This window comes from Rhinoraja longicauda, chromosome 5 (assembly GCF_053455715.1).
Source record: "Rhinoraja longicauda isolate Sanriku21f chromosome 5, sRhiLon1.1, whole genome shotgun sequence".
Lineage (NCBI taxonomy): Eukaryota > Metazoa > Chordata > Chondrichthyes > Rajiformes > Arhynchobatidae > Rhinoraja > Rhinoraja longicauda.
In genome coordinates, this window is record NC_135957.1 from 23,264,225 (window position 1) to 23,285,823 (window position 21,599).

General features: G+C 49.7%; 1 protein-coding gene across 4 annotated transcripts in view; it reads right to left on the reverse strand.

Annotated features, from left to right (window-relative positions):
- Positions 1-21,312, reverse strand: part of slc35f3b (solute carrier family 35 member F3b) — a 46,710-nt gene extending 25,398 nt beyond the window's left edge. For 2 of the 4 annotated variants that reach the window (XM_078399096.1, XM_078399095.1), the window contains exons 1-2: positions 20,918-21,312; positions 18,777-19,009 (exon numbers count right to left, since the gene is read on the reverse strand). In XM_078399096.1, coding sequence (XP_078255222.1) covers positions 18,777-19,009; positions 20,918-20,964 — 280 coding nt within the window. In that variant the 5' untranslated portion in view covers positions 20,965-21,312. Of the gene's footprint in view, positions 1-18,776; positions 19,010-20,113; positions 20,188-20,917 lie in introns of those variants that run through there. The other 2 variants (XM_078399097.1, XM_078399098.1) reach the window with 2 other exon arrangements.
- Positions 21,313-21,599: the final 287 nt, after the last annotated feature.

A 21,599-nucleotide genomic window follows, 5' to 3' on the forward strand; every position in this document is an offset into this window, starting at 1 on the left:
CTGTAAGTTGTCTCAAGTGTGGAGGGAGCGGATGCAAACGTGATATAACATGGGACCAGTGTGAAATGGTGATCTATGGTCAGCATGGATTCAATGGGCCGAAGGGGCTGTTTCCGTGCTGTATCTGTAAGCGAAAGCCAGGGCTGAGTGGCCTCCTACTGAGTGGCTGCGAGATGTTGGTGTGTGGATGGAACTCGTTGAGGAGATCAAGAAAGAAGCAAATAGCCAAGGAGCCGTGTCCACTCAGAGCTGGGGTTGGAAGTGCGAGCCTGGCCAAACGGAAGCCGTGAACGGGAATCTGGTCCCAGATCCCAGGAAGGAATCGCTGGGCTGGGAAGCAGCGGAACTGAGCTACCCTCTCCCTGGACCCAGGCTCTGGGGTTCAGGGGAATATGTGAGGAGGGAACGGGATGGACAGTTTTCCCTGTCTGTGGAAGAGCGAGCGACACGGGCAGAGGGGACACAAGGATTGCAGATGCTAGAATCTTCAGCAAAACATAAAGTGAAGCGAACCCTCAAGGATTGTGAAATAGTTCTCTAATATTCCGTTTTTAAGAATATGGGGCGGCACGGTCGGGCAGCGGTAGAGTTGCTGCCTTACAGCACTAGAAACCCGGGTTTGATCCCGACTACGGGTGCTGTCTGTACGGAGTTTGAACGTTCTCCCCGTGACCGCGTGGGTTTTCTTCGGTAGCTCTGGTTTCCTCCCACACTCCAAAGACGTGCAGGTTTGTAGGTTAAACGTAAATTGTCCCCAGTGTGTGTAGGGTAGTGTTGATGTGCGAGGATCACTGGTCGGTGTGGACTTGGTGGGTGAAGGGCCTGTTTTCACGCTGGATCTCTACTTTTTCTTTTACTTTGTCTTATGGAGGTCTATTTGTTTGTATTCTTTTGTATAGTACATATTATTGTAAATAATTGATTGAATTTATTTTTGGGAAAAAAAGTTAAGTAAACCCTTGTTGGAACAGACCTTTTGGTGGGGGGTGCACTTATTGCCAATCATCTGCTATAACTGAGTAGGGTATTATCATTGTATGTAGTTGAAACAAAGAACTGCAGATGCTGGTTAATACACAAAAGGACATAATGTACTGGAGTAGCTCAGCGGGTCAGGCAGCATCTCGAGAGAACATGGAAATGCGACGTTTCGGGTCAGGTATCACAAAATGCTGGAGTGACTCAGCAGGTCAGGCAGCATCTAGGAGAGAGGGAATGGATGACGTTTCAGGTCAAGACCCTTCTTTTCAGACTGATTCAGTCTGTTGAGTTACTCCAACACTTTGTGTCATTTCACTTTAAAACTAGGCACCGATCTTCACTGGATGACATGGCTGTTGTTGTGGCTCACGTTGTAGCCCACGACAGGTGAGGTTTCTTCAGGCTGCCACTACCGACAGGACGCACTCAGTCACTGTTGGGTTTCCCTACCCTCTCACCCGTCGTTTTGTCCGCTCTGCCCCTCCTGCCTCCGCCGCCACCACCTCCTCCTTCCCCTGTTGCTCTGTCACTGGCATCTTCCAAGGTGAAGTATGTCGGCAACTCCATGGGGGAAGGAGGAGGAGACAGTGGCGAAGTGGACAATGCAACGAGAGAAGGATGAGAGGGTTGATGGACGGGGAGCGGACAAAGCGAAGGGCTCCAGGAAGAAGCAGCCCGCAGGTGGGCGGCTCTCCGCCTCAGGACCCTGCGGAGAAACCGGGCGTCCTCCCAGGTGGCACGTGGTGGCGACGCACATTTGCCAACAGGGCCGCTGCCTCAAGGAGGTACGTGGATACCGGCGGTGGGCGCCAGCCGTGCCGTCCTGCTGAGGATGCCCGGCTTCTGTCGGGACCTGCTGAGATTCTGGATCTTGGTTGCCGTTGACCGGGGACCCTCTCCACTGGGGGAGATCGATGGCCTGGGCGTGAGAGCGGCCGGCCCTTGTCCCGTCCCACCGGGTGTCGGGGAGGCTCGGACGTGTGGAGTACTCATGGCTGAGGCAGGACTACTTCCCGCTCAGCCGGAAGTAGTCGTCAGACCCAGGCGCTGTAATCCTTCTCGGGAGCCGGTCCTAAACAACATGAGCCGCCTTTCCTCGACACCCTTCATCTCCCTCCAAGACGCAGGGAAGTGTCTCCTGTATGTATCACCCCCCCCCCCCCCACGCTCCCCCCCCCCATCTATATCCACCTATTATTTATAATTCTTGCCCTGTCCCTGCTCTCTTTGCCAACGTTCTCCCCTTATTTTAATTTGTCTGAAGAAGGGCACCTATTTCTCCCCTCCCCCTCCCCCTCCATTCCTGGCTCTTGCTTCACAATTCACACCTCTTCAATCTGTCTGTCTCACACCTTCTGATTTAATCTCCAGCCTGTGTTCCAACCACCTGCCTATTGCCGCCCCCCCCACCCCCCACCCCCCACATCCTCACCTGTGTCCACCTGCCTGCCACGCCTTGTCCTGCCTCACCTATCCCCTCTGTGGAAGGATCACGACCTGGAATACCACCTATTCATGTTCTCCAGAGATGCTGCCTGACCCGTTGAGTTACTCCAGCACTTTGTGCCCTTTTGTGTAAACCAGCATCTGCAGTTGCTTGTTTCTACATCCCATCGAGTCCCAATCTCTGGGGACCTCTTTGGAATGGGTGAATGAGCAACTTCAGCGGAAAGCTTAGAGGTGCTTTCAAGAGCAGGAAAAGACCGTTGAGCTCAATGTGTCATTTCATGATATGACAGCTGAGGCAGTGCCTTGCTAGCAGTCTGCTCTTTGATGAGATGTCACACAGCACAACTCTGCTCTGTTATTGCTGTCAACTCAGCATATCGCCCGCCCTCTCATGGACACAGGGACCTTCACAGCTACTCTAGCTGTCTCTCCGTCCGACCACTTTCCATTGTAAAAGGAGCAGAGATCCTGGTCCCTCAAAGTGCTGGAGGAACACATCTGTGGAAGGTATGGGCAGCCCAACATTACGTGTCAGGACATTTCTTCAGTCTGAAACGTCGCCTGTCCATTCCCACCGCAGATACTGCCTGACCAGCTGAGCCCCTCCACCACTTTCTGTTTTGCTCAGGATTCCAGCATCTGCAGTTCTTTGTGTCTCCTGGAACTTCAAACTGCCTGGAGATGGAAGCACACCTGCTCAACCTCAAGGTAATGAGTAGATTCCAGGTCCTGGGTTCAGGGCTGCCTGCCCTCTGCCAGACTCCTGCCTCAGCTCCCTCCTTGTCAGAGAGATTGTCAACTGTTGATAGAGAGGGGGTTGGGAGTGGGAGAGGGAGCATAGCGATGAGGAAGGGGGGTTGTCAGAGTGAGGGAGGGGGTGTCACAGTGAGGGAATTGGGGTAAGGACGTGTGTTAGGGAGTGTGGGTCTGTTTGAGTGTGTGCAAGAGGGAGCGTGGGAGTGGGAGGGAAAGTGGGAGTGAGTGTGGGAGTGAGTGTGGAAGAGTGGGAGTGTGGAAGGGAGAGTGCGAGTGAGCATAGGAGAGTGGGAGTGGGGGGGAAAGTGGGAGTGAGCATGGGAGAGTGGGAGTGAGAGTGGGAGAGAGAGTGAGCGTGGGAGGGAGTGTCAGTGGGAGTGTGTCAGTCAGTGGGAGTGTGTGTGAGGGTGTGTGTGTGAGGGTGTGTGTGAGTCTGGGAGTGTGTGTCTGGGAGCGTGTGTGAGGGTGTGTGTGAGGGTGTGTGTGAGGGAGTGTGTGTGGGGGGATGTGTGTGGGGGTGTGTGTGTCTGGGAGTGTGTGTGAGGGTGTGTGTGAGGGTGTGTGTGAGGGAGTGTGTGTGGGGGGATGTGTGAGGGAGTGTGTGTGGGGGTGTGTGTGAGGGAGTGTGTGTGGGGGGATGTGTGAGGGAGTGTGTGTGGGAGTGTGTGTGAGGGTGTGTGTGTGAGGGAGTGTGTGTGAGAGGGAGGGTGTGTGTGAGGGTGTGTGACAGTGTGTGTGAAGGATTGTGTGTGAGGGATTGTGCGTGAGGGAGTGTGTGTGAGGGTGTGTGTGAGTCTGGGAGTGTGGGTGACAATGTGTGAGTGAGTTTTTTAAATGTATTGATTTTATTTAAATTTTAACAAAACAAATACATGTATGAACTCATAGTACGCGATGGTACCTACATTATAAATTCGATTATACATTTTAAATTCGATTATACTTGTATTGTTCTGTATTATCTCCCCACCCACAACCCCCCCACCCCCCAGTTAGAAAAGAGAGGAAAAAGGAGAAGAAGAAAGATAAAAAGATTTTTTTTTTAAAAGGAAAGAAAGAAAGAAAGAAAGAAAGAAAGAAGAAAGAAGGAAACCTGGAGACAAGAAGGAAACACTTCCGGCTAATTTCTTATTAAATTCTTTTTAGGGGTATCAAAACAATACTGAAATTAAATATTTCCAATTCTTAATCCTAGTTTTAAAGTGAATGGGTTCCAAAGTTTCAAAAAGAAATCATATTTATTTCTCAGATTATAAGTAGCTTTTTCTAATGGGATACAACTACGCATTTCTGCATACCATCTTGCAATTCTTATTTCATTGTGATCTTTCCAAGTGACCGCCACACATTTTTTTGCTATTGCTATTGCTATTTTGAGAAATCTTTCCTGATATTTATCTAAAATTAATCTTGGTAATATTCCTTTAGTATCTCCCAATAAAAACAACCTTGAATCCAATGGTATGGTCTTATTCATCAATTGTTCCAAAAAGTTTTTTAGGTCTTTCCAAAAAGGAGTTACCTTAGGACATGCCCATGTGGAATGTAAAAAAGTACCCACATCCTGGTTGCATCTAAAACAAATTTCAGGTAAATTTGGATTTAAATTGTTTAATTTTTTCGGAGTTAAATATAGTTGATGTAAAAAATTGTATTGTACTAAACTATATCTCACGTTAATAGTATTTTTCATACTTTCTAAACATAATCAGTGGGAGTGTGTGTGTCTGGGAGTGTGTGTGTCTGGGAGTGTCTGGGAGTGTGTGAGGGAGGGTGTGTGTGAGGGTGTGTGTGTGTGTGAGGGAGTGTGTGTGTGAGGGTGTGTGACAGTGTGTGTGGGAGGGTGTGTGTGAGGGTGTGTGTTTGAGGGTGTGTGACAGTGTGTGAGGGATTGTGCGTGAGGGAGTGTGTGTGAGGGTGTGTGTGAGTCTGGGAGTGTGGGTGACAATGTGTGAGTGAGTGAGTGAGTGTGTGTGTGTGTTCGGCGGTGGCTCTGCACAGCTCCCTGCTGGTTGTGGTGTTGCCTGCGGCCGGCCTTGTGTCGGGCCTGAGTGTGTTTACCTGGTGCTGGTGTCCAGACCCTCCCTCACTGCCGCTCACTGACCACCACTGCCTGACCCGGTCCTGCCAAACTCTGCCAGCAGGTGGAACCTCTCAATGTTGGGTGGTCCCACTGCTGTTAGACTCACTGGTCTGTAGTTCCCAGGCTTTTTCTTGCAGCCTTTCTTAAATACAGGCACACATTTGCCACCCTCCAGTCTTCTGGCACCTTACCCGTGTTTAATGACAACTCATAAATCTTGGCCAGGGCACCTGCAATTTCCTCTCTAGCTTTCCTCAGTGTCCTCGGATATATTCAATCAGGCCCAGGAGATTTGTCTACCTTCATAAACGTTCAGACATTCTGCACCTCCTCGACCATAACACTGACTGCCCTCCAGACTCTTCCACTGACTGCCCCAAGTTCCCCAGTCCTCATGTCTTTCTCTATGGTAAAAACAGAGGAGAAATACTCATTGAGGATCTTGCCCATCTCCTGTGGCTCCACACAGAGATGACTGCTTTGATTCCTGAGGGACCCTATTCTCTCTGTGGTTAATCTTTTTTCCCTTAATGTACATAAAATCTCTTGGGATTATCCTTAATATTATCTACCTGAGCTATCTCCTGTCCCCTTTTTACCCTCCTGATTTCCTTTTCTAGCAAGCACCCCAGTTCCTGAAACTTGTCCTGGGATACATTTGATCCCAGCTGCCTATACGTGCTCCATACCTTCTTATTCTTAACCAGAGCCTCAATTTCTCTATTCATCCAAGCTTCTTTTCCTACCTGCCTTGCCTTTCGCTCTAATAGGATCATGTCCTGGATTCTTGTCAGCACACTTTTAAAAACATCCCACTTTCCAGAAGTTCCATGTTCTTCAAACATCCTGCTCCAATTAATTTGAGTGAGTTCCTGTCTAATACCTTCAAAGTTGGCCTTGCCCCAATTTAGAATTTTACCTCGTGGGCCCACCCTATCTTTCTCCATAACTATCTTAAACCTAATTGAACAGTGGTCGCTGGTCCCAAAAGGATCATCCACGAACATTGCGTTCATTTGCCCCTCCCATTTTCCTAAGGCTTGATCAAGTGTTGCTCTCTCTGGTGTAAGGGCCTCTACATATTGCCTGAGGAAACTTTCCTGAACACATTTGACAATTTTGCCCCATCTAAACTTGTTTTGCTCTATGACAGTCCAGTTAATATTGGGAAAGTTAAAATCCGCTACTACGACAACATTAGTTCTGCAGCTGTCTGCATTCTTCTGGCGTACTTACTCTTCTAATAAGCAAGTTCAGTATCTCGACCGCACATGACAGGTCATAGGTCACTTGTGCTAAACTGCTGCGTGTATACAGACCTACCTTTCATCCGTATTTTCCAGTTTTGCTTCTTCGAGGTAAGAAAATACTGCTTTCAAAACTATTAATCAGGTGTACTTATGGTTAATTTGTAAAAAATACAATGATTTTGTAGGTTTTATTGCTTTATGCTTCGGTGAGTGAGCGAGATCGTGACGATTTTCTTTTGCAATGTAACTTGTACCGGAGCTGCTCCTCAAGCGGGAATATGTCGCACTTCCCAAACCAGGAGTTACTCTTGGTTTTCTCAATCGTTCTTGGATTGTCGGTGATGCAAAAGAAAAACAAACATTTAAGTGAATGAATTGCTGCTTTGTGTGGGCGGTGGCTACAGTCCATGGATGACCACTGTAAACTTGAAGCTGCTTCAGACAGCTGCAGAGGTCAGCCTCCAGTGGAGCGGTTTGTCTGATCAAACCCTCCCTATAATATCATCCAGAAATACATCACTCCGGTAGACACAAAATGCTGGAGTAAATTACCGGGACAGGCAGCATCTCTGGAGAGAAGGAATGGCTGACGTTTCAGGTCGAGACCCTTCCTGTTACTCCAGCATTTTGACAGAGGGAATATCTGCGATAGGGCGCGACCAGGTCTAATGGCTAAAGGGGCGGACACAGAGTGATTCTGTGTCATTGCCCGTGTTATGTGTGGCTATCAGCGGGGCTGTGCTACTGGCCCAGTGGGCAGGTGATACCAGAGCAGAGAACAAACTGTGGTGAAAGGGTTTGTGACCCAGAACGTGAACTCTGCTTCTGTCTCCACGGGCCTGCCTGACCTGCTGAATAGTTCCAGCGTTCTGTTGTGTTACACCAGTTACCCCGTCTACTTGCATTAGAGGGCAGTGTGAGGGGTCCAGCAAGTGGCTGAAGGTGTAAGGCAACAGTGCAGCTTCAGCCAGTGTGGAGAGGATGCCTTTCCTCAGCCTCTGTGACAGAATCTTGGTGAAAGGCGGCGAATGGATTGAAGTGACTGGAGCTGAGTGGAGCCCGACCGGTCCCTCTCATAGTCTGGGTAAGCAACGACCAGTCCCTCTTAGTCTGAGTAAGCAACAGACTGGTCCCTCTTAGTCTGGGTAAGCAACAGACTTACCCTCATAGTCTGGGTAAGCAACGACCAGTCTCTCCCATAGTCTGGGTAAGCAACGACCAGTCTCTCCCATAGTCTGGGTAAGCAACGACCAGTCCCTCTTAGTCTGGGTAAGCAACGGACGGGGAACCTGGACTGACCACTCCGGGGGATTGGACGGGTCTTGTGAGTCAGCATGTGTTCTTGATTTAGCCGGGAGTAGAGCTGTGTTGTGTCTCTCTGATGGTGGTCCAATGTGGGATGTGAATCTTCCCTTGCCGTGCCTGAAGAAGAGATGTGGGCATTGTGCGCTGATGAGGAATCCAGGAACTAGGCGTTGACTTCAGGAAGAGGAATTCAGGGGACTACGCACCAGTTATCGTTGGTGGGTCAGGACTGGAGAGAGTTGGCAGCTTCTGATTCCTGGGCGTTAACATCTCACGTGACCTGTCCTGGGCCCAGCACACAGGCTTAATCACAAAGGAGGCGTGCCAGTGCTTCTACTTTCTTAGATGTTTCCACAGATTCGCTGTAGCAAGTATACATTCATGTGGAAAGTATCCTGACTGGTTGCATTATGGCCTGAGATGGCAACTCCAATGCCCAGGAACACAAGAGGCTGCGCAGAGAGAGGTGGACTCAGTCCGGCCCATCACAGGCACAGCCCTCGCCACCATTGAAACCATCTACATGAGGCACTGCCTCAAGATGGAGTCATGTATCATCAAGGATCACCACCATCCGGGCCATGCCTTGTTCTTGCTGCTACCACCAGGCAGGAGGTACAGAAGCCTGAAGTCTCACATCACCAGGTTTAGGAACATTCCTGTAACCATCAGGTTCTTGAACAGCCTTGCACAAACCTAATCCAACCTCAGTAATGGAGCACCACTGACCAGTCTGAAGAAGGGTCTCAACCCAAGACGTCACCTATTCCTTTTCTCCAGAGATGCTGCCTGACCCACTGAGTAACTCCAGCACTTTGTGTCTAACTACAGACCTTGTCTTGCACTAGCATGGACTTGTTTTCTAGTTGTGCATTTTCAAACTAATATCCCGTCTTGGCAGTCTTTTTTTTTTCCACTGTGGTGTGTGCTTTGTGTGCTTTCTGAGCCCATGAGCCTGAGATGCTTCTGCTGCTGTGAGCCGTACATGGATTTCACCTGAAACTCAACCTGACTTGACTGCAGCTGACCTCTGTAGTGTCCACAAGGTTAAAGTGTCTCAGTGTAGTATCCATCCTGGATCTTGTAACTATAACAAGTAATCCAGGCTGAAGCTCTCCAGAGAGAGCAGAGGGGAGTAGCACGTTGTTGGAAGTGCTCTCATTCAACAAAGACCCCGTGTTGACACTCGGATGGATGGATAATGTCTGAGATTCCCAAGTCCTGGGAATCAGTTAAATATTGGCCATGCCGCTGCTTCCTGGAGGGACCGGAGATCTCCTTACTGCACATCAGGACAAAGTGAATTGTCATGAGGGCATCCAAAATGGTGAGGGAGTTCATAGATTCATAGGAGCAGAATTAGGCCACTCGGCCCATCAAGTCTAATCCTTCATTCAATCATGGCTGATCTATCTTTCCTTCTCAACCCCATTCTCCTGCCTTCTCCCCATAACCTTTGACAGTAGGCTGGACAAAGGAAAAGCACTTCCAGGATTGGGGACTGGGTAAACAGGGGACCGGGTTAGGGCTAGCATTTACTTGAAGGAACGAAGGGAGGGGAAGGGCAATCCTCTGGCAATGAGCTTAGTTTAGTTTAGTTTGGAGATACATCATGGAAACAGGCCCTTCGGCCCATCCAGTCCGCGCCGACCAGCGATCCCCGCACACGAACACTGTCCAACACAAGGGACAATTTCCAATTATACCAAGCCAATTAGCCTACAAATCTGCACATCTTTCAAGTGTGGAGGAAACCGGAGCTCCAGGACACGGGGAGAAAGTACAAACTCCACACAAACAAGCCCTGAAGTCAGGATCGAACCTGCGTCTCTGGCGCTGTAAGGCAGCAACTCTACCGCTGCGCCACTGTGTTGCCCTTGTTGCTTTGATTGACTCGCAAAAAACTGAGACCGGGAGTAAGTTACCCAGCTCTTCACGTCTGTTCTGCCATTATATTCGATCATGTTAATCTCCTATTCACAAAATGCTGGAGTAACTCAGCAGGTCAGGCAGCATCTCGGGAGAGAAGGAATGGGTGACGTTTCGGGTCGAGACCCTTCTTCAGACTGAAGACTGTTAATCTCACAATAGACAATAGACAATAGACGATAGGTGCAGGAGTAGGCCATTCGGCCCATCGAGCCAGCACCGCCATTCAATGTGATCATGGCTGATCATTCTCAATCAGTACCCCGTTCCTGCTTTCTCCCCATACCCCCTGACTCCGCTATCCTTAAGAGCTCTATCTAGCTCTCTCTTGAATGTATTCAGAGAATTGGCCTCCACTGCCCTCTGAGGCAGAGAATTCCACAGATTCACAACTCTCTGACTAAAAAAGTTTTTCCTCATCTCTGTTCTAAATGGCCTACCCCTTATTCTTAAACTGTGGCCCCTGGTTCTGGACTCCCCCAACATTGGGAACATGTTTCCTGCCTCTAACATGTCCAACCCCTTAATAATCTTATATGTTTCGATAAGATCCCCTCTCATCCTTCTAAATTCCAGTGTATACAAGCCTAGTCGCTCCAGTCTTTCAACATATGGCAGTCCCGCCATTCCGGGAATTAACCTAGTAAACCTACGCTGCACGCCCTCAATAGCAAGAATATCCTTCCTCAAATTTGGAGACCAAAACTGCAAACAGTACTCCAGGTGCGGTCTCACTAGGGCCCTGTACAACTGCAGAAGGACCTCTTTGCTCCTGTACTCAACTCCTCTTGTTATGAAGGCCAACATTCCATTGGCTTTCTTCACTGCCTGCTGTACCTGCATGCTTCCTTTCAGTGACTGATGCACTAAGACACCCAGATCACGTTGTACGTCCCCTTTTCCTAACTTGACACCATTCAAATAATAATCTGCCTTCCTATTCTTACCACCAAAGTGGATAACCTCACACTTATCCACATTAAACTGCATCTGCCATGCATCCGCCCACTCACACAACCTGTCCAAGTCACCCTGCAACCTCATTGTATCTTCCTCACAGCTCACACTGCCACCTAGCTTTGTATCATCGGCAAATTTGCTAATGGTACTTTTAATCCCTTCATCCAAGTCATTGATGTATATTGTAAATAGCTGCTGTCCCAACACCGAGCCTTGCGGTACCCCACTAGTCACTGCCTGCCATTCTGAAAGGGACCCATTTATCCCCACTCTTTGCTTTCTGTCTGTCAACCAACTTTCTATCCATGTCAGTACCCTACCTCCAATACCATGTGCTCTAATTTTGCCCACCAATCTCCTATGTGGGACCTTGTCGAAGGCTTTCTGAAAGTCGAGGTACACCACATCCACCGGCTCTCCCCTGTCAATTTTCCTAGTTACATCCTCAAAAAATTCCAGTAGATTAGTCAAGCACGATTTACCCTTCGTAAATCCATGCTGACTCGGAACGATCCCGTTACTGCGATCCAAATGCTCCGCAATTTCGTCTTTTATAATTGACTCCAGCATCTTCCCCACCACTGATGTCAGACTAACTGGTCTATAATTTCCCGTTTTATCTCTCCCTCCTTTCTTGAAAAGTGGGATAACATTAGCTACCCTCCAATCCACAGGAACTGACCCGGAATCTATAGAACATTGGAAAATAATCACTAATGCGTCCACAATTTCTAGAGCCACCTGCTTAAGCACCCTGGGATGCAGACCATCAGGCCCTGGGGATTTATTAGCTTTGAGTCCCATTAGTCTAACCAAAAATTTTCCTGCCTAATGTGGATTTCCTCCAGTTCCTCTGTCACCCTAGGATCTCTGGCCACTAGAACATCTGGGAGTTGACGTGAGTAAGCTTTTCCCTTTGAGAGTGGGGAAGATTCTAACAAGGGGACATAGCTTCAGAATTGAGGGACAAAAGTTTAGGGGTAACATGAGGGGTAACTTCTTTACTCAGAGGGTGGTGGCTGTATGGAATGGGCTTCCGGTGGAAGTGGTGGAGGCAGGCTCGATTTTATTATTTAAGAGTAAATTGGATAGGTATATGGATGAGAGGGGATTAGAGGGTTATGGTCTGAGAGCAGATAGATGAGACTAGGTCAGAGAAAGTGGTCGGCGTGGACTGGTAGGGCTGAACGGGCCTGTTTCCGTGCTGTAGTTGTTATATGGTTATATGGTTATTATTATATGGAGATTGTTTGTATCCTCCTCAGTGAAGACAGATCCAAAGTACCGGTGCAACTCTTCTGCCATTTCCTTGTTCCCCATAATAAATTCCCCTGCTTCTGTCTTCAAGGGACCCACATTTGCCTTGACTATTTTTTTCCTCCTCTCCTACCTCTGCACCATTTCCCTGCAACGTCGCAACACTCCCAGACAACCTTAACATCCAGAAATCTATGCACCTGTGCTTTGAATGTACTCCAAGCCTCCACTGCCCCATGGGCAAGAGAATCCCAGAGATTTGTTACCCTTTGAGTGAAGAGATTAGTCCTCATCTCGCTCCTGAACAGCCCGCTCTTCAATCTGAGACTGTGGATCCCAGCCTCCTCTGCCAGGAGACACAAGGAACTAACTGCAGATGCTGGAAACCAGAGCAAAACACACGGTGCTGGAGGATTCAGCACTCGGCGGGTCAGGCAGTATCAGTGGAGGGAAACGGACAAACGGCATTTTGGGTTAGGACCCTTCTTTAGCTTCAAGAAAGGCCTGAAGAATGGTCCCGACCCGAGGAGTTGCCTGTCCATTCCCTCTACTGATGTTGCCTGAGCCGCTGAGTTCTTACAGCACACTGTTTATTCCTGAGCCGGGTGAATCACCCACCGCCCGTCGACTCGGGTGCAGCAGCTTTCAATGAGATCTCTCACGCTTCTAGACACAAAATGCTGGAGTAACTCAGCAGGTCAGGCAGCATCTCTGGAGAGAAGGAATGCGTGACCTTTCGGGTCGAGACCCTTCTTCTAACTTCGATTACAACCAGCATCTGCAGTTTTCTTTCCTATACGTCTCTCACGCTTCTAATCGCTGGAGAAGTCAGGCCAGGTCTCTGCAATCTCCCTCCACGCAGCGAGCGGGCGAGCACATCGACCACTGACTTACACTAATCCTACACTAATCCTCTCCCTTACTCTCCCCACACGTTCTTCAACTCCCCGTGGATTCTCCCCTTCGCCGATGCATTCGGGGCAATTCAACCCACCAACCTGTGTGTCTTTGGGACATGGGGAAACGCACGCGTATTAGGGAATGTCGTGCCTACTCCATGCGCTCAATGTCAAAGGTCTGGAGCTGTGAGGCAGCAGCACTCGCTGCTAATTCCATGACACAAGATGTATGTGAAGCGTCTCAGAATGCCTCAGCTCGTTCAAGCAGCCCCTAACACAATGTCCGCCCTTTGACTGAGCACAACCATTGTGCAGATTACAAAGGTGCACTGCAGGATGGGAGAACAGCAGAACAAAGACGCCTACAGGGTTGCTGACTTCAATGAAGCCAGCGCAGAGCATCTGGAAAGGTCAGGGATACAACGCGAAGGAAAGCTTGGAGTCGCCCTGACTGAAGAGGACGGTAGTCGAACCAACGAGGTTCCACCTGGCAGGGAAGACGTCGTCGTTGGAGGGGAGAGGGGATTTATTCCATGGGGGGGGGGGGGGGGTGGGGAAGGGGAGGTGGGGCTATACTCGCATGTCACTACACACTGCTCTGCTGCTTATTGAAGGGGGTCACAACAGAGAGACGGGGAAAAAGGGATGTGGGGCAAGAAAGGGAGAGGGGTGGGGAGATGGGGGTGAGAGGAGAGATGGGGCGGGGGAGAGATGGGTGAGAGGGGGAGAGATGGGGCAAGAGGGAGAGATGGGGCAAGAGGGGGGGAGATTGGGGCAAGAGGGGGAGATGGGGGTAAGAGATGGGGCAAGAGGGAGAGATGGGGGTAAGAGGGGTGAGGGCAAAAGAGGGAGAGATGGGGCAAGAGGGGGAGAGATGGGGCAAGAGGGGGAGAGATGGGGGTAAGAGGGGTGAGGGCAAGAGAGGGAGAGAGGGGGAGAGATTGGGGCAAGAGGGGGAGAGATTGGGGCAAGAGGGGGAGAGATTGGGGCAAGAGGGGGAGAGATTGGGGCAAGAGGGGGAGAGATTGGGGCAAGAGGGGGAGAGATTGGGGAGATAGGGGTGAGGGAGATGGGGAGATAGGGGTGAGGGAGATGGGGTGAGGTTAATATGCAGCAAATAGAGGAGATGAGGGCAAATGGGGAAGATAGGGGCAAACGGGGGAGAGGGCGAATAGAAGATGGGACTGAAAGAGGGTGGAAGAGGGCAAGATTGAAGAGAAGAGGAACAGCAAGAGGAAAATGTTTTAAGGAATGTTTCCCCACCAAAACCATCTGGAGATTCCCGAACCAGAGGCATTGAATGGTGGTACAGTGGTAGAGTTGCTGAGACCCGGGTTCGATCCTGACTATGGGTGCTACCTGTACCGAGTCTGTACATTCTCCCCATGACCACGTGGGTTTTCTCCGGGCGCTCTGGTTCCCCCCCACACACTCCAAAGACGTACAAGTTTGTAAGTTAATTGACTTTGGTATAATTGTAAAATTGTCCCCCATGTGTCGGATAGTGTTAGTGTACGGGGTGATCGCTGGACAGCATGGACTCTGTGGGGCAAAGGGCCTGTTTCCACACTGAATCTCTCAGGTCTAAAGTCTTAACTTGGTGGTCCGGAATATATTAAGGACTGGATCTTGGGCATTGGTATCTGGCGATACAAGATCATATAGGAAGTCCAGGCATGATCTCGATTGGTCAAGAAAGTGAAGAGACCATGTTGGCGTAAGCTGGGGGGGACAAGATGGATGTCCAGCATTTGAGGCAGGGTCGCCATGCCCTTACATCTGAGAGGGCAAAAACAAGCAGCAGATCAAGTGACAGCAAAGCATCAGTCCTGGAAGTGCTCAATGCTTTCCCTGCTCACTTCGACAGGGAGAACATCCATGTACCTCCTTGAGCCCTCATAGTCCCTGACGATACTGCGAACTCAGTCACCGAGGCCAAGGTCGGAAGATCAGTCATGAATGTGACCCCTGGGACAGTGTCTGGCCCTGATGTTGTACCTGGTCACATTCTTTAAACCTGCGCAGACCAACTGATGGACATCTTCAACTTCTTACTACTAAAGTCCAACATTCCCACCCAACAATGAAATTCTCTTGACTCTTGACTTGTTATAATATTATAATGTTATAATGTTATAAAGTTGCAACATGACTTCCTGACTCTTATACTCAATGCCAATGAAGGTGTGCATACCCTATGCTTTCTTCACCGCCCCATCTACTTGTGTTGTTAATTTCAAGGAGCTATAGACTTGGACCCTAGTGCTGTTAAGGGCTGTGCATTATCTGTATACTTTCTCTTTACATTCAACCCCCAAAGTGCAACGAGTCACACATGCTTATTGAACTCCATCTGTCACATCTACACCCTTCTCTGGAACTGATCCGTGTCCTGTTTTTTTATTTTGCTCCACCAATTTTTGTGTCTTTTGCAAACTTACTAAAGTGTAGAAGTGTGTAAACGCACACCACCAGATTTGGGGACAGTTTTTACCCCAGCTGTTATCAGGCAACTGAATCATCCTACCACAACCAGAGAGCAGTGCTGAACTACTATCTGCCTCTTTGATGACCCTCGGACTATCCTTGCTGGCTTTACCTTGCACTAAACATTATTCCCTTATCATGTGTCTATACAACGAATCGATTGCAATCTTGTATTGTCCTTCTGCTGACTGGTTTGTACGCAACAAAAAGCTTTTCACTGTACCTCGGTACACGTGACAATAAACTAAACTGAAACTGAAACAAAGCCAAGTACATTTTCATCTAAGTCATTTATATATATCACAACAACAGAGATCCCAGAACTGAGTCCTGCAGAACACGCTGGTCATGGACCACCAGCCAGAACAACACACTTTCACCAATACCCTCTGAAGCCAATTCTGAATCCAACAGAGAGATGGGTGGTGGAGAGAGGAGGTAGAGGGGGGAGAGGAAAGAGAGGGATCATAGTTATACTACAGGGAAACACTCTTCATCCATGCCAACCAAAATGCCTATCTAAGTTAGTCGGGTTTTGCCTGTGATGGTGATGTGAATAATGTGAAGGATAGAGGGAGAAAGTGAGAGACGGGAAGATGAGATGGAGTCTGTTGAGGGTGTGGCTAAGGGCCGTGTTTCTGGGAGAGGGTTGGGGGGGTGAGGAAGTGGATAGAGAATTAACAGAAAGTCGAGGAAGAGAGAGGCAGGAGGAGGAAGCAGCACCTTGGTAGGTGAGAAGGGTTTGTTGGGGAAAGTGTGAGAGGAGGCATAGAGAGGCTGGGAGGGAGTAGCCGTTGAGGCTAACAGGTTTAGGATGGTGCTAGTGAATGCAATCATTGGCAAAGGTGGCCTCTCCTTGTGACCCCACTCCTGTGCTTACCGTGTGCATCTTTATCTACTTCACAAACGTCTCTGAGTGGGAGGACAGGGCAGCCAACTGACCAAGCCCAGCCGTCCAAATTCAACATTCAACAGCCAGAGGTTAAGTTCACAGTGTGAGGGGCAGCATGCTGGCCAGGTGACAGGGATGGATCTGCTAATGTTTTTATATTTAGTGAGGAGCGGGATTTAGTAAGGAATGGGATTGTGAGTAAAGATCGGGATTATTCAGAGTCAGATCCCCAGCAAGCCACATTCAATAGACAATAGGTGCGGGAGGAGGTCATTCGGCCCTTCGAGGCACCACCACCATTCAATGTGATCATGGCTGATCATTCTCAATCAGTACCCCGTTCCTGCCTTCTCCCCATACCCCCTGACTCCGCTATCCTTAAGAGCTCTATCCAGCTCTCTCTTGAATGCATTCAGAGAATTGGCCTCCACTGCCTTCTGAGGCGGAGAATTCCACAGATTCACAGCTCTCTGACTGAAAAAGTTTTTCCTCATCTCCGTTCTAAATGGCCTACCCCTTATTCTTAAACTGTGGCCCCTGGTTCTGGACTCCCCCAACATTGGGAACATGTTTCCTGCCTCTAACGTGTCCAACCCCTTAATAATCTTATAAGTTTCAAGCATTCCCAAGTAGAGGTCCTCCCTGGGTCATGCATGTCCGACTTATGTGTAGTCATACGTACGTACGAACAAGCATTCGGGAGACCGACCGGACGGATTTGCTGGCTGGTGCAAGGGATGCAGGAGCTTTCTGCCGAGTGATAACTCGGATTGCCATCACGTGGTTGCATCTTACCAAGGATTCTGAATGGCTGACGTGAACACCCTGGTTTAACGACATGTTGCCCTTTGTTGGCCTATGTTTTTATTAAAATATATTGCCAGCAGGGCAAATCCAGTAGCTCCGGCTTGCGTATTGTTCAGGTTACGAGCGGTTCTGAGGTTCAGGACCCTGTTTTAACTCGGGGAGGATTAAAGTCCCAACTTCCTTACAGGATTGAGGAGATTCAGTCTGCGGATGAATACCCTTTTGAACTTCTACAGGTGTACGGTAGAGAGCATATTGACTGGTTGCACCATGGCCTGTTTGGCAACTCGAATGCCCAGGAACGAAGATTACAAAATGTTGTGAACACTGTCTAGTCCATCACGGCCGCCGAAGGGATCTACAGGAGTTGCTGCCTCAAAAAGGCAGCCAGCATCATCAGAATCCCACACCACCCTGGCCACGCTCCCATTTCACACCTGCCAACGGGAAGAAGATACAGGAGCCTGAAAACAGTAATGTCCAGGTTCAGAAGCAGCGTCTTCCCTACAGCCAATTTTCTTCCTCACTTCCCCAAGCCTTCTCTCCCCATCAAAGCCTCAGAATCATACAATACGGAATGAGGCTCTTCGACACACCGAGACCATCCACCACCCATCCACACCAATTCTATATTCATCCCATTATTTTCTCCCTGCATTCCCATCAGATTCCACCACTGACCTGCACACTAGGTGCAATCTACAGCAATAATGAACCTGCCAACCCGCAAGTCTGAGGGAGGAAACCAGAGCACCCAGAGTAAACCCACATGGAAACAAGGTAAACATACAAACTCCACATAGAGGTCAGGATCGAACCCGGGTTTCTGGTGCTGGTGCAGTTTGTGCCACAGTGCCTCCCAGGTACTGTGTGTGAGGAAGAGACAATGGGAAAGAAGAACAGTCCTCATATAAGTGAGGGTTCAGTTCTATTCACCTCATCCCCATTGCGGTCATTGGACTTTTTCTATGGAACTGGTGCATTATGATGCTGAGAACTATAAAGTCATGATGCAGCCCTATGGGACTTTGATTAGGCCACATTTGGAGTATTGCGTGCAGGTCTGGTCATCCCATTACATGAACGATGTGGCGGGTTTGGAGAGGAGGTTTACTAGAATGCTGCCTGGACTAGAGGGTTTCAGCAACAAGGAGAGGTTGGATAGACGTGGATTGTATTCTCTGGAATGCCGGAGGTTGAGGGGAGACTTGATAAAAGTATATAAAATTATGAGAGGCATAGATAGGGTAGACAGTCAGAATCTTTTTCCCAGGGTGGAAATGTCCATCACTAGAGGGCATAGATAAGGCGAGAGGGGAAAAGTTTAATGGAGATGTGCGGGGTATTGGGGGTCTGAAGCGCATTACCAGGGGTGGTGATGAAGGCAGATATGATGTGGTGTTTAAAAGGCATTTAGGTAGGCACATGAAAGTGCAGGGAACAGAGGGAACAGAGGGATTATGGATCACGTACAGGCAGATGAGATCAGTTTAACGGCATCATGTTCGGCACAAACATTGTTGGCCGAATGGCCTCTTCCTGCACTGCACTGTTATGTTCTATGTTGTGCACTCTGTACCTTTCCCCTTTGCTACATCTATTACACTTGACATTGACGAATGTATTCGTGCATGGTATTATCTGATCTGATGGAGTAGCATACAAAACAAATGGTTTCACTGTACCTGGGTGACAATAATGAAGCAAAAGCTGAGACTTACTGGAGCAGCGGAGCGACCAGGGCTGGTATCCGTAGTAACCTGTGATCCGCAGGATACGCTCCTCGATGGAGCTCAGGCCGCCCATGCAGGCGCTGTTCAAATCCTCGAATGACCGGGATGATTTCATCTCCTCCTTAATGCACTCGTCAACCACCAGGTAGTTGAGCTGCCGGAGTTGTGGACTGATGTCCGACAACCTCCGCGGACTCACATCTGGAGAGCGAAGCATCACCCTGGAGCAGGCCAGAGAAGAGCAGAATTAACAACCCGGTCCCAGGGCAGCAGCAAGCTGTCATAGAGTGAGACAGTGTGGAAACAAGCCCTTCAGCCCAACTTGCCCACACCGGCCAACATGTCCCAGCTACACTAGTCCCACCTGCCCGCGTTTGGTCCATATCCCTCCAAACCTGTCCTATCCATGTATCTGTCTAACTGCTTCTTAAATGTTGGGATAGTCCCTTCCTCAACTACATCCTCTGGCAGCCTGTTCCATACACCCACCTGTGTAAACTGTGTGAAAAAGTTACCCCTCAGGTTCCTGTTAAATCTTTTGCCCTTCACCTTTAACCTATGTCCTCTGGTCCTCGATTCACCTAATCTGGGCAAGACACTCTGTGCATCTATCCAATCTATTCCTCGCATGATTTTACACATCCAAAGACGTATGGGTATGTAGGTTAATTGGATTGGTATAATTGTAAACGGTCCCCAGTGTGTGTAGGATAGTGTTAATATGCGGGGATTGCTGGTCGGCACGGACATGGTGGATCGAGGGGCTTGTTTCCATGCTGTATCTCCAAACTAAACTAAATCTCAATAAGATCACCCCTCATCCTCCGGCTCTCTAAGGAATAGAGTCCCAGACTACACAACCTCTCCCTGTAGCTCAGACCCTCTAGTCCTGGCAACATCCTCGTAAATCTTCTCTGTACCTTTCCAGCTTGACAACATCATTCCTATAACATGGTGCCCAGAATTGAACACAATACTCTAAATGCGGCCTCTCCAACGTCTTATACAACTGCAACATGACCTTCCAACCTCTACACTCAATACTCTGATTGATGAAGGCCAATGTGCCAATTGCTTTTTGATTACCCCATCTACCTGTGACTTGACCTTCAAGGACAGGCACTCCTAGATCCCTCTGCTCTACCACTCTCCAGAGGCTTACCATTCACTGTGTAGGTCCTGCCCATGTTAGACTTCCCAAAATGCAACACCTCACACTTCTCTGTATCAAATTCCATCAACCATTCCTCCACCCACCTGGCCAATCGATCCAGATCCTGCTGCAATCGTTCACAACCATCTTCACTATCTGCAAAACCACCCACCTTGTATCATCAGCAAACTTGCTAATCTTGCCATGTATGTTCTCATCCAAATCATTGATGTAGATGACAAACAGTAACGGGCCCAGCACTGAACCCCGAGGCACACCACTAGTCACTGCCCTCCAGTCCCAGTCCCACCATAACCCGGTGCTTCCTTCCATGGAGCCAATTTGCTTTGCATTCAGCTATCTCTCCTTGGATCCCTTGCGATCTAACCTTCCAGAGCAGCCTACCTTGTGGAACCTTGTTGAACGCCTTACTGAAATCCATGTACATATCTACAACTCTGCCCTCATCGACCTTTCTGGTCACGTCTTCAAAAAACTCAAACAGATTTGTGAGACGCGACCTCCCACGTACAAAACCATGCTGACTATCCCCAATCAGCCCTTGCCCATCCAAATCCCTGTATAACCTATCCCTCAGAATACTCTCCAGTAACTTTCCAATGACAGATGTTAAGGTCGATAGCCTATAGCTTCCAGCATTTTCCCTGCAGACCTTCTTGAAAAGAGGCACAACATTTGCCACTCTCCAGTCTTCCGGCACCTCTCCTGTATTTAAAGAGGACTCGTAAATTACAACCAGGGCTCCCAGGAAAGTGAAGTGAGGTGAGGTGAGGAGGGGGTGGATGCTGAGAGTTCGCTGCAGACAGCCCGCCCGCCCGCCCGCCGTCTCTGCCCACAGGCGGTCCCTCGATGGCAGCGAAGGGCTCCCTCCCTGTGCACGTTTGATTTCTATTTGCCCACCCTGCCCCGGCCGGCCGCCGCTTTGTTCCTACTGCGCGCTGGTCTGTGTACTCACGCCAGAGATGAACTCGCTCTGCCGTCTCGATACTCGCTCACCCCCATCGGCACAAAGCGGCTGCCCGGGACGGAGCCGCGGACAGGGACAGGGGCAGAGGCGGGGACAGGGACAGGGGCGGGGACAGGGACAGGGGCGGGGACAGGGCCAGGGGCGGGGACAGGGACAGGGGCGGGGACAGGGACAGGGGCAGAGGCGGGGACAGGGACGGGGACAGGGACAGGGACAGGGGCGGGGGCGGGATTCACCGGCAAGTCCTGTCAGCCAAGCTCTCGGCCCGGCGCCCCTTCAGCCACGCACCCCTCCTTCTCCCTTCCTTTCTCTCTCTCTCCCTTTCTCTCTCTCTCCCTTTCTCTCTCTCCCTTTCTCTCCCTCTCTCTCTCTCCCTCTCTCTCTCTCTCTCTCCCTCTCCCTCTCTCTTCTCTCTCTCTCCTCTCGTCTCCCCTTCTCTCCCTCCACTATTCTCCCCCGACTCGCCCTCTCTCCTCCCCTCACTCTCTCTTCTCCCCTCCCATTTTGGCCCCCTCTCCTTCGTTCGCCCCTTGTCTCCTCCACTCCTCTCTCCCTTCTCTCCTCCCCCTACTTGCCCTCTCTCTCCCCTTCTCTCCCCCCTCCCCTCCCCCTGTCTCTCCCCTCCCTCTCTCCCTGCCTCTCCGGCTCCCCGTGCAAGGTGTAGTCCGGG